We start from the raw sequence: 19,194 nt of genomic DNA on the forward strand, positions 1-19,194 counted from the left end.
TCAACTTCAATGTCATGTTTTTTTAATGTTACCATTTATTTAAAAGTGACGTAGTGTTTGTATACATTTATACTATCTACATACACAATCTCAGCGTTGACAGTTTGTGATACGTCAAGTAGATACACCAGCAGCCACGTTACACTTAAAAAAATGTTGGTAGGAATAAAAAAAAGGTATGTGATACGAATATTAATCAAAACTATTTAAATATTACCAACTAATTAAATACCGTTATTTATTTTTAGCTTAAATACAGTTCTAATGATAAATATAACCTACAATTTATCTTGATGACCACGGTAGTACCTAAAGGAAACAATAACAATAACAACAACAACAACAACAACAACAACAAGACAAATTTAAATGTAACAAAAAAATCACCTGATTTTTTTAAAATAGTCTAGTGTCGTGAATTAATTTAATTTAAAAATTACTAACAAATAAACAACCATGGCATACATAACGCACGTTATGACATTAGCTAACAGCATAATCGGCGTGAGTGTCCTGGCGATGCCGTTTTGCTTCAAGCAATGCGGCATAATTTTAGCAATTTTGATCCTGGTGTTTTGCAGCCTGCTGTCCAGACTAGCGTGTCATTTTTTAATAAAATCAGCTGTTATGTCTAGAAGAAGAAATTATGAATTTCTCGCTTTTCACGCGTTTGGACCCATGGGTAAGTTCCTAGTCGAGCTGTTCATCATTGGATTTTTACTCGGGACCTGCATCGCTTTTTTTGTTGTCACTGGCGACTTGGGGCCACAAATAATTGGGAAGATTCTCAATAAAAATCCTGAGGACATTCGTTTGAGTTTTTTATTAACTACTGGATTAATTATTGTCTTACCTCTTGGATTATTGAAGAATATTGACAGTCTCTCCAGTATTTGCACTGTTACAATTGGATTTTATTTGTGTCTTGTTATCAAGGTAATAATAATTTAATAATGACATTTTTATATATATATATATATATATATATATATATATATATATATATATATATATATATAATAAATATAAATTAATTTTTACTAATTCATAATTTTAGGTAATATCTGAAGCAATGACACATATTTTTGACAGCGATTGGATGGATGATGTAAATTACTGGCGACCAGCTGGTATTTTACAATGCTTACCAATTTTTTCAATGGCTTTATTTTGTCAAACTCAATTATTTGAAATTTACGAATCAATTCCCAATGTTTCGTTGGAAAAAATGAATAAAGTCGTAAAAGGTGCAATAAATATTTGTACAATTGTATACTTATCCGTTGGATTTTTTGGATATGTTGCTTTTTGTACCCAATCATTCTCAGGTACTTTTAAAATCTAGACAATTTTTTACAAACTTCGCCATATTTAATTTAAACAATAAATATAATTTTTTTTTTTTTTTTTTTTAGGAAATATTTTAACCAGTTTTGAACCAAGCCTTACATCTGATTGCATAAAAATAGGATTTGTATTTTCAGTATTATTCAGTTTTCCACTTGTCATATTTCCGTGTCGTGCTAGTCTGAACTCACTTCTGTTTCGAAGGGTAAGTTTAATAAAAAAATTTTTGAATTAAAAAATTTTAATAATAAATAATTATTAAAATTTTCAGACCTACGCACATGAAAATTCAACTAATTACATTCCAGAAATAAGATTCAGATGCTTAACATCGATGATAGTATTGGTATCTTTAATAACCGGACTATTGATGCCAAACATTGAGTTTGTTCTTGGATTAGTTGGCTCGACAATTGGAGTCATAATTTGTCTGATTTTTCCCGCTGGATTTTTTATAGCAATAAGTACAAAAAATACCAATGAACGGTTGTTAGCACAAGTGATATTATTTATAGGAATGTGGATAATGATTCTGGGATCTTATGCTAATTTGTACGCAATAGACGAGTCAAGTACCACGAAAATTTCAATTGTTACAGAGAAACCATTTATTCCGATAAATAATATTCATTTGAATGTTGATGATGATAATAATAATATTGAAATTCCTCGTGTGATTGATATTTTTTCTAAAGAAGGTAAAATTTTTTAATTAATTTATTTATTACTAAATTAATTAATTTTTTTTTTTTTTTTTTTCAGAAAAATTGATTAAAAATGAAAAAAAATTAAACGGTATTCCCAAATCTTGGGAACCTAAGCTTGCCGACAAGCTTGAAAAAAAGATATCACAAAAACTTCCACCGAATTTAACTTCAATAACAGACAATAAAATTCCAGAAAAAATTAAAAATGAAGAAGTAATTAAAGTCCCGAAAGTTCTAACAGCGGATGAAAAATTAAAAGAAGTTCTTGCTGCTGAAGAAAAGAATAAAATAATAGAAAATAAAGATAAAGTCGAACCAGAGCCTGAAAATTCTATAAATGTTGATGCAATTAAAAAAGAAGAGTCTGAAATTGCTGATGCGGACATCAAGGATCCGAGTTTGCAGGAGCATCAGCGCGTGAAAGAGACGCTGGAGCAGCACAAAATCGAGTCTATCGAGCTTATGAAGGAGCAAAAGGCTATTCTGAAAAATATTGAGATCGCAAAAGAAGAGATAAAGAATGACAAGAAGTTTTTGGAAAGTCAAGCTAAGAGCTCGGATAAAATTGATAATAAAATTGATAAAATTGACAATAAAGTAAATGGTGAGAAAAGCGACGTACATATCAGAACTGAAAATAAAACTCAAGGGATTAATTTAAATAATTTAAATGAAAGCTTGAGTCTTAATTCGAGTGAGAAAATAAATCAAAGTAAGATAAATATAATTGTACCTTTAGATCCTAAAATAAATGTGCCTTCCAATGAATCTCGGGGTCCTGTTCTCAATGCTTTGACTAATTGGACCGTCAATCAAATTAGCAATGCCTCGGGATTCGTTAATTCTGAAGATAATCATTCGGTTAATGAAAATAATAATTTAAAGTCGGTGAATGAGGTGCCGATTCCTCTGCCGCTGAAATTGAACATGTCAGCGGAAAATAATAATATTAATGAAGACAAAGTTGGTCGGGATATTCTACAGGATCGTGGGAGAGAAAAGAGGGACGTTGAGGAGTTTGATAAAATAATTTTAAACGAGGCTGTGAAGAGTACAAATCAAGAAGAGTGTACGTCGAAGCCAAAAGAAGATAAAATTTTCAGCACTGAGTCGATTATCAAGACTAATATTAATTTATCGGATCAAAAGTTTCAGGACAGAGTCAATTCTGTGGACCTGACTTTGGATCCAATGGCTAATTCCGAGTATAGAGTCTTTAAGAAACGGGATCTCAAAGTTTTTAAACCTGCAAGAAGAAGAGATTAATTATAATTCCGGTATTTTTTTTTTTTTATTTTTAATTCCATCTTAGGGCATTTATTATTAATTATTCTCTAAGTCATCTATTTATTAATTAGATGTGATAATTTTAAATTAATTATAAGTGTAATTGTAAAAATTTTAAATAAATATTTTTGAATCAAAGATTTTTACCTAAATTTGATTTAAAAATTTTTTAATAATTTACTAATTTTAATAAATAAATAAAATTTTGCTTTATTAAATAATTAATTCTGTTAAATTGCACTGTATTTGTTTAAATATTGAAATTTTTTAAATTATAAGTTCATCCCGATGTTACGCTCATTAAGAGCTTTCATTTGAGTACCCACATGCATTTTTTTATATATTTTTCATATATACATATATATTAATATATAAAATATATGAAAAATTGATGTGGGTACTCAAATGAAAGGTCTCGATGAGTGTAATGTCGGGGTGAGTTTATATCTTTAAAAATGTCAATAGTTCACGAGATACAAAAACATTTCTTAATTATGTATTTAGAGATAGAGTATTTCATATTTAAAAAGGCATAAATTTAAATCAAGACCTTTGCAATGACTAAATTTCACTTAAAAAAATTTTAGCATGTAACTATTCTGGAGAAAAAATTTTTTTTTTATTTCTCAATAATATAGATAAATAAAATTTTTATTTTTCAGACAAAAGATTATTTTTATGAGAACTTTTTATGAAATAATAAATAGTTAGAGGAGGATATTAGGTAAACAATTACCTGAATATTATCATCGATTGCAACAACATAGTACTAGTGACACGAAGACTACCCACACGACAGCATTTGTACTACAAAGTCGCTGGCATCAATTGAGCTCTAGAGGTACATACAGGTTGTTTTATACTTCCCGGAGGAAAAGTAGTAGTAATAATGTTACTATAACTATTCTATCCGTCTAGTCCAAGGTAAAGCTCGTCTCACCTCTAGTGTACCTCACGATATTCGTGCCCACCTGATCATTTGTCCACTTTACTCAGTGCAGTGCAGTGCTCTCGAAATTATTTATTATTAACATCGCTGCACATTTGCTTTTTTACTCTCTAGATAAAATGACGTTAGGTAATAAGACTTAAATAATCTATTAATTAAATTATATATTCTAACTCAGTTTTACTGACGTTACCATGGGTTACGACGAGGTGAGTAATTTATTTTTTACTTTCATATTTTTTGCAAATTTGTTACAGATTTACAAAATTAAATTTAGAAATTTTTTTCTAATTTTTTTTAGCAATTAGTGAAGATCATTTTTTATGTTTATAATTTTTTGCTTGATAATTATTTTTGCTTCGTGAAAATTTATTAAAAAGAATGATTGAGCTGGTATCATAGCAGCTTATTGATCGACCTAGTCACCCTGTAGACCTACGTGGCCAGTTCTAGAAAGAACAACATATAATTTGTTGGAGTTTTTTTTTATTTATTTAATTATTATTAATTTTATTATTTTATTTCTCCTTTAAATTAATTTAATTGAATAATTTTTTGGTAAATTATAATTAATTTTTTTTTTTTTTTTTTTTTAATGTTAAGTATTTTAAATTACAATTTTTGTTTATTTATTAATTTTTTATTATAATTTTTTTTTTTTTGCACTAATTTATTTCTTAAAAAAATGATTAAATATCTATAACACTGAAGTTCACAGATATTAAAACTTTTTTTAGAATTTTATAGCAATTAAATTATTAACTAAAAAGTTTCACATGTGAAAATTAATAAAAATTACAAATGAAAATTTTTAGAAGTATTTTTTTACTGTAATTAATTTTTTTAAAAAGATTTTTAAAATTGACAGCCGACCGCTAACTTCAGTATTATAAATATCTGCTACTTTAATTATAATTAAAAAATTTAATAAAAATTTGAGGTTAAAAAATAATAAATAATTAAAAAAATTTTCAAAATATTAAATCGCATAAAAAAAAATATTCGTATCAAATAACTGATAAAAAGAAGAAATAAAATTTATAAATATAAATAAAAGTATCTGTGACATTTTTGACAGTTCGCAACTGCCAAACTGGAGGCCACGTTTGCTATTATTATGATTATTATTATTATTATTATACACACACGAAACGCACTAACACATGCGCATTGTGCACACCGTACACACAGGCTATGTCTGTCATATGCATATTAACTAGTAACAACATATGTACATATCAACAAGGTTTGACCCTTTTAACCAATAAAAAGCTGACACGTAATCGTTCGAAAGAAAAACAATTGATCGATAACAATAAATGAAAATAAGTGAGAGTGCCAAAAAATATTTATTGGGTATTAATTATCAATAATTAATTTATTAAATACAAGTATTGAATCTGATGCCGCAATTTTGAGGTTAAATTTTTACTTTTTATTGTTATCACTATAATAACAATAATAACGATTATTATCATTATTACTGTGATCATTACATGTTTCATACGCATCGAATATGCAATTAAAGTGCAATAACTGATAAGTACACATATTTATCGGTTTTTTGATTAATTACTGTACGCAAAATGTCAGCAATTTATTTTTAAATTTGTTTATAAAGGTGTCGAGATTGTTTAGATTTAAAATAAAAATTAAAATTAAAAAACACTTAACTAAATAATTATACTACTAAATTTATTAAATTTACACATTTTTTAGTTTATTTAAATTAAGGAATTAAATTTTAATCAGGTATTTAATTTTTGAAAATTGTTTTTAGTGTTTTGGGTTTTTAATCTGACATTTTGGCCATGAAGTTGCAGGAGGACAGCGTTAACGCAGAAATGTGGTTGACCACAGCGGAGGCTGCTAGCCTCGGTGCCGAGGAAGTCGCGGCCAAATTTCAGGTTGACACGAGAACTGGGCTCTGGTGGCAAGAAGCCGATGCCCGGAGACAGAGATACGGATTTAATGAGCTAACTGTCAAAGAAGATGATCCCACGTGGAAAAAGTATATTGAACAGGTATTTTTAATTGTTTATTGTTGATTAAAAATATTAAAGTCAGTTGACAATTTTTAATTTTTTTAATTCTTATTATAATTTAATTTTAATAAAAAAAATTCTAATAAATTTTTTTTTTTTATTTTTTTGTGATAATTTAATTATTTAAAAATAATAAAAAAAATTTATAATGTCAATTAATTAAATAAATTATTAATTTTTAATGCTTTTATTATTAAAAAACTGATTTTATTGTAATTTTTTTTTAGTTTAAAAATCCCCTGATTCTGTTACTACTCGGTTCGGCACTTGTAAGTGTCTGTATGAGGCAGTTTGACGACGCTATCAGTATCACGGCCGTAAGTTATAATTTTCTTGTTTATTTATTATAATAATTGTTTCACTTTTAATAGTTATTGTTGTTATTTAGTAGTAGTTACTAAATTTAAATTTTAATATTGTTATCTCTGGTGTAATTACAGGCAATAATAATTGTAGTAACGGTAGCGTTCGTTCAAGAATATCGTTCCGAGAAATCGTTAGAAGAATTGAATAAATTAGTACCACCGACATGTCATTGGTAAGTGATTAATAATTTCATTTGCCATTTTAAACTTTCTAATTTATTCAGTTGAATTTTTTTTTTTTTTTTTTCTAATGTATTCATTTTTAAACGTGAAAAATTATTCGGACATGTGGAATTTTTTAAAAGATTAACTGAAAAACTATGTTAGATTTTATGACAGAATTTTTATGCTTTGTTCGGTTAGTCATAGTAATAAAAATTCTTTATTATTATAGATAAAAATTATTGAAAATATATATTTAATTTATTTAAACATTATTTGAAAAATTTTAAATAATTAAAAATTTTTTTTTTTTTTTTTAATTAATTATAAAAACAAAAAAAAACTAATCATTTAAAATAAATTATTAAAATTTTTCTCATTGAAAAATATTCAATACAAAAAATAAAATAATTTATTTCTTATAAAAAAAGGAAAAATCTTATTTAAAATTAAAAAAAAACATCTTAATTTACTCGAAAAAATTTTTTTCTAAATTCCAGCTTGCGAGAAGGCCGAGTAGAGTCCTTCCTAGCACGAAATCTAGTCCCAGGCGACATAGTATTCCTAAATATCGGCGACCGAGTCCCAGCAGACATCAGAATCTTCGAAGCAATAGACCTGGCTATCGACGAGTCAAGCTTCACCGGCGAAACAGAACCATCTCAAAAATCCACGGCTCCTTTGCTAAAAAGCAATGGCCACACATCCAAGCGCAACATCGCGTTCATGGGTACCCTAGTGCGTTGCGGCAACGGCAAGGGCATCGTGATCAACACTGGAGAAAAATCCGAGTTCGGAGAAGTCTTCGCAATGATGCAAGCCGAGGAAGCCCCAAAGACTCCCCTGCAGCGTAGCATGGACATCCTTGGCACCCAGCTGTCCTTCTACAGCTTCTGCATAATCGGCGTAATAATGCTTCTAGGTTGGCTGCAGAACCGTAAGTTGCTGGAAATGCTGACCATCGGAGTGTCTTTGGCAGTAGCAGCGATCCCCGAAGGTCTGCCGATCGTAGTAACAGTGACCCTGGCCTTGGGGGTGATGCGGATGGCCAAGCGCAAAGCAATTGTCAAGAAGCTGCCCACTGTGGAGACTCTCGGGTGCGTGAACGTCATCTGCTCGGACAAAACCGGGACTATCACCAAGAACGAGATGACCGCAACGATCCTGGTCACTCCCGAGGGCTACGTAGCCGACATAACCGGCACGGGGTACAACGACCAGGGCGAGGTTCGCATCAGGACGTGCGACAGCGTCGATCTGGCCCGGGCAGCGGTCAGCAGTCTCCTGGAAGTCGGGTCAGTCTGCAACAACGCCATCCTCCAGAACGACATTCTGCTTGGCCAGCCCACAGAGGGCGCTCTAGTAGCCGCTGCGATCAAGTTCGGGATGTACGGCGCGGCTGAGAAGTACCTCAGACTCCAGGAGTATCCTTTTTCTTCGGAGCAAAAAATGATGGCCGTAAAATGCGCCCCTAAGTACACAGAGGACAGAGAGGAGATTTTTTTCGCCAAAGGAGCGATTGAAAAAATTTTAGCACAGTGCACCAAATATTCAGCCAATGGCCAGCTTTATCCGCTGAACCAGAAGAAAGAGAAGGAGTTTGCGACGGAAGCTTACGAAATTGGCCAGCAAGGGTTGAGAGTGATCGGGCTGGCACGTGGATCCTCGCTCCAAGACCTGGTCTACGTTGGCTTGATAGGAATCTGTGATCCTCCCAGAGAAGGAGTCAGGGATGCTATTTCTCTGCTGCTCAATAGTGGGGTCAAAGTCAAGATGGTCACTGGAGATGCTAAAGAGACTGCTGGAGCCATTGCGACGATGATTGGGCTGGATACCATGCACATGAGGCTCATTTCCGGGGATAAGATTGACACTATGACCGAGGATGAGCTTCAGGAGGTCATTGACAATGTCAGTGTTTTTTACCGGGTCACTCCCAAGCACAAGCTTGCTATTGTTAAAGCCCTGCAAAGAAACGGGAATATTGTAGGGATGACTGGAGATGGCGTTAATGATGGAGTCGCGCTCAAAAAAGCCGATATTGGAATTGCTATGGGGAAAAATGGGACGGATGTCTGTAAAGAAGCCGCGGATATGATTCTCGTTGATGATGATTTTAATACTATCATTTCGGCGATTGAAGAGGGCAAGGGGATTTTTTATAATATTAGGAACTTTGTCAGGTTTCAATTGAGTACTAGTATTGCGGCGTTGGCTCTTATTGCTTTGGCTACTATGATGAGCATACCTAATCCGCTTAATGCCATGCAAATTTTGTGGATTAATATTATTATGGATGGACCACCGGCTCAAAGGTATTTTTTTTATTTTAAATAGCAATTTATTTTATTTTATTTTATTTGATAAAATTTTTAATCATTTAATTTTTAGTTTGGGAGTCGAGCCAGTGGACAAAGACGTGCTGAGACAAAAGCCCAGAGACACAAAGGAGCCGATGATTACACGCAGTCTTATTATAAATGTTTTACTATCAGCAGCTATTATTATCCTAGGAACGCTCTGGGTGTATAATCGCGAGGTAATGATTAAAAAAAAATTTTTTTTTTATTTTTAATTATTATTATAACGTAAATAAAGCATTTTATAGCTGATTTTAACGTTAAGTTAATTAGAGTGTTAGTAATTACTTTTATACTGATGAATTTATCCTTACAGATGACCTCCAATGGAATTACAGCGCGAGACACCACTATGACATTCACGTGTTTTGTTTTCTTTGACATGTTTAATGCCCTAAGTTGCCGATCACAAGTAAATTACTCCTGTTTTTTTTTTTTTTTTTTTTTTTTTTTTTTTTTAAATTAATTTATCTAGTTACTGAATGATTATTAGTAGCTCATGGGGTATTGATATTGAGGGTTTATTGGTGATTTTCTTTTTTCCAGACGAAATCAATTTTCAGCATCGGGTTGTTGAGCAATAGGATGTTTTTAATTGCTGTAACTTTGTCGGTTGTTGGGCAAATGCTTGTTGTATATTTTCCACCGTTGCAAACAGTTTTTCAAACTGAAGCACTTACAGCTAAAGGTAATTTTTTTTTTTTTTTTTTTTTTTTTATTAATTAAGAAAAATCAATTAAAAATTTTATTTTTTTAATTTTTTTATAGATAAAATAATTTTAATTTGAAATTTTAATTTTTTTTAATTTAAGAAAAAATAATAATATTTCTAAAATTTTCTTTTTTAAAATAAAAATAAATTAAATTTTACAGATTTGGTCTTTTTAACGGCATTAACATCAAGCGTATTTATAATAAGCGAAATAAAAAAATTACTAGAACGTCAGTGGGAGCGAAGACGAACATCAGGCTGGAATTACCGTAAGTCCGACTGCGATTTTGTATGACGTTTGTCATCCGGCGAGGAAAAATTACATTGATACTCGCGCGGAGTAATTAAAAATCCAATAATAAACAATTATCAATAACAATCTAATCCGTAAAAATATAAGACACCAAAAACATAATATTTCAAAAATTATGAATCATTTCAATCATTTTAAAGATTGATTTGATTTCAACCAAGTCAATTTACTAATAAATAACAATAATAATAATAATTATTATTAAAGTAATAGCAAAAAAAAAAAAAAAAAAAAAAAAAACGTTTGTAATTGTGTGTTGTTTGAGTAATGGTAAGCAAGGTTGTTCAGTAAAGTAAAAAATTTACAGAGGAGAAGAAGAAGACAGTTTCAAAAGTTAAAAAAGGGAAAAAAGTTCGTGGAAAAAAGTAAAGAGTGCATGGATACAGACATGCATGATCTTCAGCATATAAACTCCTGTAAATAAAATATTATAATAATAATAACAACAGCATCACCAACAACAACAACAACTTTGATAACTACACTTATAGAATTGATAACATTATGCTGGAAAAGGTCTAGTTTATCATCAATCAAATCAACACCTTACAGGATTGATTATTTATTAATATAAATCGATAATAAAAGATTTATAACAGTTCAACAATTTATCGAGTAAGTTGACCGTGCTCCGGAATAATTAATTTATTTATTATTCCTCTAATTGTTTTGAATCATGAGCAATGATCAACTTAGGGTAATTATTTACAAATTGGGTCTGCCCTATTTTTTTTTTTTTTTTTTTTTTTTTTTGTTAAATTGCACTGTTTTTTTTTTTTTTTAATATTGACATTTTTAAAGATTTAAGCTCATTTCGATGTTACACACATCAAAAGTTGTCATTTGAGTACCCACATGCATTTTTGATATATTTTTCATATATATATATATATATATATATATATATATATATATATATATATATATATATATATATATATATATATATATATATATATATATATATATATATATATATATATATATATATATATATATATATATATATATATATATATATATATATATATATATATATATATATATATATATATATATATATATATATATATATATATATATATATATATATATATATATATATATATATATATATATATATATATATATATATATATATATATATATATATATATATATATATATATATATATATATATATATATATATATATATATATATATATATATATATATATATATATATATATATATATATATATATATATATATATATATATATATATATATATATATATATATATATATATATATATATATATATATATATATATATATATATATATATATATATATATATAATATAAATATAAAAATTGATGTGGGTACTCAAATGAAAGGTCTCGATGAGTGTATTGCCGGGATGAGCTTATATCTTAAAAAATGTCAATAGTTCACAAGATAAAAGATTATTTCTTAATTATGGCCACAAAATTTTTCTTACTCTCTTAAATAATATAAATTTATTAAAATTATGATAATCTACTTTTTTTTTTAATTTTCAATTTTTTTGTATTTTTTTTAAAAAAAAAAAAAAAAAAAAAAAAAATATCAAAATTAAAAATTAAAATGACCTTACTTGTAAATAATTACCCAACTTAGCGCTTAATGTATTGACTCACATTTAATTATCATCGTCATCAATATTTTATTTTAATTAATTAATAAATTAAATTTAATAAAATTACATGACATTAATAAATAAATTAATTAATTGAATTTGTCGTCGAGCATGCTAGCACGTACCGACTTGAAACACAAAACAATTAATTAATCACTTGAATAAACAAATAATAAAACGAAAATCGCACTGCATTTATCATTCACGTCAAAACATTGAAATAATCATTATAATTATTATCTAGATCTTTTTTAAGCTTGATTAATTATTTTAAATGCATTTTAGTGTTTAATGCTAAGTAGAATTTACGCACAATTGCTAATGTTTTTTTTTTAAGCGTTTATTAATCGTATGATTGTTTATGTTTATTGTTTATTATTGTTTGATTCAGTCTATGCATTTTAATTGTACAAAAGTTATTGATATTTTTTTAATTAGTTTGCTGTAGGTGCTTGAATTATTTTATTTTTAAAAATTGACAGCAATAACTAGGTCGTTATAAATCTTTGCAATAAATTTTGTATTATATAATTATAAATCACACTTGTATTAATATTTAATATAAGGAACAATTTAATCATTTAAAATAAATCAATTAAATTAGGTGATTTGCTACTATACTGTGATCGTATCTGTCGATTGTCTAAAGTCTTTTAATATTTAGTCAATGGGTACTAATCTTATATATTTAAAATATTATATGGTAATTATTATTATCTATATCTTCAAATTTAATACAATGTTGATTATATCGATGTATTGATTAGTAATTTATAATTACTTTTATTTTTGTGCCCATGACTTCTTTTTATTGTGAAAATAAATCTGAATATTGAGTAAAATTCATCTTTTATTTAAGATTTATTTTTTTAGGTCATTTTCTTTTTTTTTTGGATAGCTTCACTATTTTTTTTTTTTTAAATAAATTAATTTTTATGTTGGTAATTAAGAAATGTCTTTGTATCTTGTCAACTATTGACATTTTTTAAGATATAAGCTCATCCTGACATTCCACTCATCGAGACCTTTCATTTGAGTACCCACATCAATTTTTCATATATTTATATATATTATATATATGTATATATGAAAAATGCATGTGGGTACTCAAATGAAAGATCTTGATGAGTGTAACATCGGTCTGAGCTTAGATCTGAAAAAAATGTCATTATTTAATACAGCAAAATTTTTTTTTAAAGAAGAAATATTGATCAATTTTTTTTATTAAAAAAATAGTGAAGCTTCAATTTTAAATAATTCCTATATTTAATAATATTAAAAAAAAAAAATTATTTGAACTGTATTCATGATCATAAATGCTCTAAATAATTTAATTAAAAAATAATAAATTAATGAATGCCTTCTAACGGGCTGTATGTGCGGTATTGGAACAGTTCCGGTCCACCATATCCGTACAACAGTTTTCCACGTCCATTTTCGTCGTAATATGGATACCGATACTTAGGTCTAATTAAAAAAAAAAAAAAAAAATATATATATATATATATATATATATATATATTTATAATAATAAAAATAGAATAAATCTAAATAATAATTATAATAAAATTTACCTTTCGAAATATTGAAAGTTAGGAGCTTGAGGTGTCGCCAAAGTCGATAAACTTCCATGGAAGAAAACAAAAATTAAGATGAAGAAGAACTGAAAATAATTATTAAAAATTTTTAAATAAATTAATTTATTAATGAAGAAATAAATAAATTAAAGAAGAAATATGTACTTACAAATAATCTAGCCATGTTGGAAGATAGTTACTATTTAGACTATTAGTCACGACTGGATTGGTACGACCGTGAATGTTTTGTAAAAAAAAACAGCTACGCAATAGTCTCAGACCAAAGAGCAAAGAGTACTGAGCATGATGTGAGTCTTGGAGTGCTCGAAAGGTAGCTACAGGTGAAAGTACACTTTCCTGTTTATTATTATTTTAAATATCTACCGACGTGTCTTTGATGTTGTAAGTTGGGAGTAATAAATTTGTGGCTTTTAATCCGTTAATTTTTTTTAATTAAATTACAGAAGTTAACATGCTTATTTTATTTATTAATTAATTGTAATTAGTAATTATGAATTAATTGTAACGCAAATCAGGTTTTACTTTGGACACTTTTAGACCCCACGGTCCGTTGAAATTGTTCATTCCGTTGCCGAGACGCTCTATAAGATCTTTTCCTAATGGACCATTTAGTGCTTCATATTGTGCTCGACGCGCTTTACCATGCTCTGGATTGAAATCCCATTCTGTATGCTGTAATTTAATTATATAAGTTTAGTTTTATGAAGAAATAAATTTAAAAAAAAATTATCTTTTTTTTTTTTTTTTTTTTGATGTTTTAATTTTTGGACAATAATTAAAATTGAAGAAATATTTAAAATTACCTGGTGAACTGCTGGGATTCCTGCTACGTTATTTTGGATAGAATCGTGGATCAATGTCCAAATAGTTGCATTTATTAATGACATATTTATAAATAATATTCCTAGGATCTAAAATTTAAGAAGAAATGTAAATAATTATTTTAAAAAAATTTAATTAATTATTTTTAATAAAAAAAGAAATAAAAAAAAATCTATTTTAAAAATCACATTAATAATTTAAAGTTAAAAAAGAAATATAAATAATTATTTAAAAAAATTAAATTAATACAATCATACCTGAAAGAAGAAATATTTAATATTCATTTCTTCTAAAAATAAAATAAAATAAACAAATAAAAATACACAGATTTAACAAAAGACGAGGAATAACTGAGTCTATTTTATCCTCGGCGATTCTTATGAAAGTGAAAGTTAAATAAAATCTCAGTTCGTGAAAACTGACAGTCATCCGTGTCATTAAAATCTCGTTTTTTATTGCTTTGATATTGAGATTTAGATACAAAAACAAATAAAAAATTTTAATAGTTGATAGATTACTTTATTAGAGAACCCACACACGTATGTAATCAATTTTGAGATTCTTATCGTCTTCCGACCATGTCTTTGCCCATGATTCCGTTGAGTTGTAAAAATCAAAGAGCGCCTAAAAAATCAAAGATTCAAAATATTTTATAACAATTTTCAATTAAATAAGAAAATTTCTTCCGAAAAATTACCTTGGATCCGACATTTCTCCATGGCTTACTGTATCCATTACTCACAGTACCATCTGGAAATTCTTCGTGGCCTCCTACTGCGACTGCTAGTGCAATGTAAAACTGAAAAATATTAGCAATAATAATTTTATTTTTATTTTTAATTGAAAAAAATAAATTTTTTGGAAAAAATAATTTTTTCTTCATTTTTTTTTTAATTATTAATTAAATTTCTTTATTTATAAATTAAAAATCAATTAATAAATAAAATAAATAAAAAATTAATAAACATACAGGTCTATCAAAAGCCGAATTTGTATCCATAGTCCCGTACTCGACATTATCAACCTTAACAGTTATCTTGGAGCTACTCCACTCCAGCTGATAAATATGATACTCGTCTGACCAGTAATTAGCGGCGAATCTTTTGGGTAGCTCTATGGAACCGACTCGTTGGTCAAAAAGCCCCTGCCCATCATTCCTTTGAATTTTCCCTGCGGTCAGGAGATGCCCGCTCAAGTCTGCGCCTCCACTTGACAAAAGTACCGCGTTCCCTAAAGACGATGCAACCCTCAATTGAGGATAGCTCGTCGCCTCGGCGTCTTGCAATGGCTCCAGACTGATAACTGCATATTCAACTACAGTAGTACAATTGTCAAGTATTATAAATTAATAATTATTTACTTGGATAAATCCAATCTCCTTTTGGCAGCTTTGCGCGTATTTCTATCTTCCCGTAGACAAATGAAAATGATTTTTTTGTGTCCACGTATCCTGAAGACACTGGCGGTAAAATATAGGCACCCCTAGCTTCTCTTTTACAGTCACTTGAGTCCATTTCTTCAGTACACCTGTAATTTTTTATAATTTCATCAAGAAACTTTTATTTTTTAAGAAGAAATATTTAAAAACTCATTTTTAAACGCATTAATAGTTCTTCTTTATAAAAATGATATTAAAAAAAATTTTTTTTTTTTATAATCAAATAGTTATTTTCTTAAAGTTTATTAAAAATAGAATAATTTTTTAAAAAAAATTTTTTTTAACTGGTAAAATTTTATTTTTTTAAAATACCGCTTTTAACCGACAAGATGGAGGTCGCATTACAAAATGGCGGAACTGCGCGCGCAACTTTTAAAAAATTTATTAAATTACTTTGGAAAGAAATTAAACTTTTTAACTCAATTAAAAATGTACTTTAGTTAAGAAATATTTAATTAAGATTTATTCAATTTAATTAATATTTTTAATATTAAAAAAATATATCAAATTAATTAATTAATTAATTAATTAATTAATTAATTACATTTCAAGATTTAAACTTCCATGGCGGATAAAATCTCTTCCAAATTCGCTTTCGATTAGTATCGGGCATAAATTAAGCTTTCCTTCATTAACTTTAATATTTTTCTCATTATTTCTGTATACAACAAATGCATAATCCTGTTAAAAATGAATAAAAAAAATGTATTTATAGAAAAATAAATTAATCAATAAATAAAAAAGAAGCTAACTTACAGGAGCAGAAGTAAATCGTTCAACAGCCCGCCATTTTGAAGTATTAAACAATTCAAAGTTATCTTCAAAAATCAGCTGTCCTTGACAAGCTTCTCGATAAGTTTTTCCGAACGAGTCATACAATTTTGAAGCCGACGGCGTACAATTTTGTGTTTGATCAATAACAGGGTTAACGTTCGCCCGAGTTCCATCTTTATTGAAGAAAGCGTCGACCCGATGTTCCTGGAACAAGAGGTTATAGCCCAGGCCTTCGTAGACCACGTGGACCCAATAGTAGACAGTGTCTCCGAAGGTAAGTTCGGTAGTTTGATCTTCGTAGGCCCAGCGGCCATTTTTGACTCTTAAAATGTCACGAGCGATTGTTCCGGCTTCAATTCCTTCAAATTCTTCATTGAACTTGATGTGGAACGCCACCAGGCTAATTCCTTTCTCATCTGGAATTAATTATTTAATTATTTATTAATTCATTTAATTAAAATTAATATTTTAAAAATAATATTTCTTCTGCTTAATAATTAATTTAATTAAAATTAATATTTTAAGTAAGAATTAATTAATGAATACTATTTAAAGAAGAAATATAAAGAAATAAATACCTGGGATCGATATCATTATGCCCTTGGGATAAAGCGGCTCGACTTTGGCTTGAGGTGGAGTGTACCGTCCATCAGAGTAATTAATAATAGCTAGGGAAATAATTACCGCTAGCACACTGGACATGATCTTCTCTATGAGTATGAGTCTTGTCTTGTAAATTACGCAACTATTAACGCTCAATCTTGAATTAATAATACACTGGGGCAATAAAACAGTTTAGTTAAGAGATTATAGTTGTAATGCTCTGTTGACTCAGTCGGCGGATATTCCAATGATGGCAAATACATTTTATCTTCAGACGGAGGAGGGAGACTGGTCTTCCTTGCGTTTTTTTTTTTTTTTTTTTTTTTTTCTATTCTGGTATAAACTTGTTTTTGTACGTCATCTTTTTATTTCATTCATCATTATAATCATGTTCATTGATTTTAATTCTGAAAATTTATATCTTAAATTTAGAATACTATCTATTTCTTCTTATTAATTTATTGAATTATAAAAATTAATTTATTTTAATAAAAAATTTAATTTTTAAAGTAAAGTAAATATTTTCAGACAAATACTATTTGCAACAAGTATAAGTAGAAAGTTTCAATACCTAGAATAAATAATTAGACAGGATAGAATAACATTGAATGAAAGCAGTATCGTAGAGTAATACAGTAATAGTAATAACAATATAATTGAAGAGTCTTTGGGTGAGTGAGAGGAGTAATATCGCGTCGATGTACAATAATGTGATGTGCAATATTAAACAATACAATCAATTGGATGTATAGTACTACATACATAGATATTATACATAAAGTACATGAGTGCACACCAGCGGTGTTAATATTAAAGCTGGCTGAAAACTGAATGGCGAGGCTGTTCACCCTTAGCCCCTATGATGCATATTCTATGGATTATTCTCACCGTTTGAGGGATAATCGATCGTGGTTATTTTAGGATAAATATTCATTCCCTTTCATCAGACTTTACTAATCAACCGTATGTGATACTTTTATCAGTATCTTATCGGTAATTTTTTTATATTGCACTATTTTCTTAAATATTGACATTTTTAAAGATATAAGCTCATCCTGATGTTATACTTACCAAGAGCTTTCATTTGAGTACCCACATGCATTTTTATATATTTTTCATATATACATATATGTAATATATATAAATATATGAAAAATTAATGTGGGTACTCAAATGAAAGGTCTTGATGAGTGTAACATCGGGATGAGCTTAGACTTTTTAAAAATATCAATATTTTACAAGATACAAGGTCATTTCTTAATTATGTATCTAGAGATAGGGCATTTTAAAATGCAGCCTAAATATTTATAATAAATTGACCTGGAGACAAAATTTTTCTTATGCTCTTAATGATATAAATAATAATAATAATTTAATATTGATTTAAAAAATAATAATGATAATTTAAAGAAAGTAAAAAACTTTCTAAAAATTTAATTCTAAAATAATAACAAGCCTTATAAATTATAATGTCATACAATTTTTTTAGAAAAATTGTTATCCAAACGAATGTATAGACATCAATGACAAACACAATAATAATACTGACGCAACAACCTTGTATATATAATTTCTGAGGTAGAAATATTAATTTTGCTCAGTGTCTCAAGAGCTACAACAGAGAAATATCGTGACTGCTGCTTAGTTAAATTCACAGGTGAGAGTAATAACTAATAACTAAAATAAATTAAAGCAATGCCCAGTAGAAGTGAAATTTACCGCTGGGTGGTTTACTTGCTCAGCCTTATACCTCAGAACGGGATATAGTAGTTAAAACTTTGGCTTACATTGAAACTTTAAACGTAAATAAATAAATTAAAATAGAAGGGTACCGGCAAAACCGAGATAGAGAGATTTAGATGAGAAGCTAGAAGCTACCCGGTGCTATCGACAGGTGTGGTTTTATTTTAACTTCACCAACTCGTGTAAATCACCGCCCTTCTCACTTAAATAAACTCAACACAAGTTAAACGTCCTAATGACTTACTATACAAAGAAGAAATCTTATTATTTTCATTTCTTCTTTTACTGAGCAAAAAAATTATGGCCT

The 19,194-nt window shown here is 28.3% G+C and overlaps 4 protein-coding genes across 6 annotated transcripts in view; 2 read left to right on the forward strand and 2 right to left on the reverse strand.

The window, feature by feature from the left end:
- Spock (secretory pathway calcium atpase) lies at positions 1-11,116 on the forward strand. Its single transcript, XM_074256865.1, has 16 exons — positions 1-176; positions 249-936; positions 1,058-1,328; positions 1,416-1,552; positions 1,619-2,045; positions 2,110-3,319; positions 4,469-4,499; positions 6,096-6,314; positions 6,563-6,652; positions 6,776-6,873; positions 7,363-9,177; positions 9,254-9,401; positions 9,539-9,634; positions 9,769-9,910; positions 10,096-10,203; positions 10,555-11,116. The coding sequence occupies exons 2-16, from the start codon at positions 457-459 to the stop codon at positions 10,614-10,616; spliced, it is 5,334 nt and encodes a 1,777-aa protein (XP_074112966.1). The 5' UTR covers positions 1-176; positions 249-456; the 3' UTR covers positions 10,617-11,116.
- Positions 4,453-14,766, reverse strand: LOC141536520 (uncharacterized). Of its 2 annotated transcripts, XM_074257104.1 has the most exons (5): positions 14,587-14,766; positions 14,311-14,418; positions 13,656-14,179; positions 13,484-13,572; positions 4,455-4,739 (listed from the first exon to the last, which is right to left on the reverse strand). In XM_074257104.1, exons 1-3 carry the CDS (start codon positions 14,611-14,613, stop codon positions 14,003-14,005), a joined length of 312 nt encoding a protein of 103 aa, XP_074113205.1. In that variant the 5' UTR covers positions 14,614-14,766; the 3' UTR covers positions 4,455-4,739; positions 13,484-13,572; positions 13,656-14,002. The 2 variants fall into 2 exon arrangements, with proteins under 2 accessions (XP_074113204.1, XP_074113205.1); XM_074257103.1 differs by having other exon boundaries at positions 4,453-4,739; positions 13,484-14,179.
- Positions 14,764-19,194, reverse strand: part of B-gluc1 (beta-1,3-glucan recognition protein 1) — a 5,935-nt gene continuing 1,504 nt past the window's right edge. For both annotated transcript variants that reach the window (XM_074257101.1, XM_074257102.1), the window contains 7 exons: positions 17,120-17,551; positions 16,524-16,957; positions 16,312-16,448; positions 15,690-15,856; positions 15,300-15,631; positions 15,027-15,128; positions 14,764-14,953 (listed from right to left, as the gene is read on the reverse strand). In XM_074257101.1, coding sequence (XP_074113202.1) covers positions 14,852-14,953; positions 15,027-15,128; positions 15,300-15,631; positions 15,690-15,856; positions 16,312-16,448; positions 16,524-16,957; positions 17,120-17,243 — 1,398 coding nt within the window. In that variant the 5' untranslated portion in view covers positions 17,244-17,551 and the 3' untranslated portion in view covers positions 14,764-14,851. The remainder of the gene's footprint in view (positions 14,954-15,026; positions 15,129-15,299; positions 15,632-15,689; positions 15,857-16,311; positions 16,449-16,523; positions 16,958-17,119; positions 17,552-19,194) is intronic.
- Positions 18,763-19,194, forward strand: part of Oatp26f (Organic anion transporting polypeptide 26F) — a 10,930-nt gene continuing 10,498 nt past the window's right edge. Inside the window, exon 1 of the mRNA XM_074257098.1 lies at positions 18,763-18,801. The gene's annotated coding sequence lies outside the window, so the exon portion shown is untranslated. The remainder of the gene's footprint in view (positions 18,802-19,194) is intronic.

Source organism: Cotesia typhae, unplaced genomic scaffold (genome assembly GCF_013202065.1).
Source record: "Cotesia typhae breed Kobodo isofemale line unplaced genomic scaffold, CoteBio_Ctyphae scaffold_152, whole genome shotgun sequence".
Lineage (NCBI taxonomy): Eukaryota > Metazoa > Arthropoda > Insecta > Hymenoptera > Braconidae > Cotesia > Cotesia typhae.

Coding starts and splice junctions, on each gene's coding strand:
- Spock (XM_074256865.1), top strand. CDS start 457: ATGGCATACATAACGCACGTTATGACATTAGCTAACAGCATAATCGGC. Junction 1,329..1,415: donor TTGTACCCAATCATTCTCAG/GTACTTTTAAAA, acceptor TTTTTTTTTTAG/GAAATATTTTAACCAGTTTT. Junction 2,046..2,109: donor TGATATTTTTTCTAAAGAAG/GTAAAATTTTTT, acceptor TTTTTTTTTCAG/AAAAATTGATTAAAAATGAA.
- LOC141536520 (XM_074257103.1), bottom strand. CDS start 14,613: ATGAATATTAAATATTTCTTCTTTCAG. Junction 14,419..14,586: donor TTAAATATTTCTTCTTTCAG/GTATGATTGTAT, acceptor CTTAAATTTTAG/ATCCTAGGAATATTATTTAT. Junction 14,180..14,310: donor GAATCCCAGCAGTTCACCAG/GTAATTTTAAAT, acceptor ATTAAATTACAG/CATACAGAATGGGATTTCAA.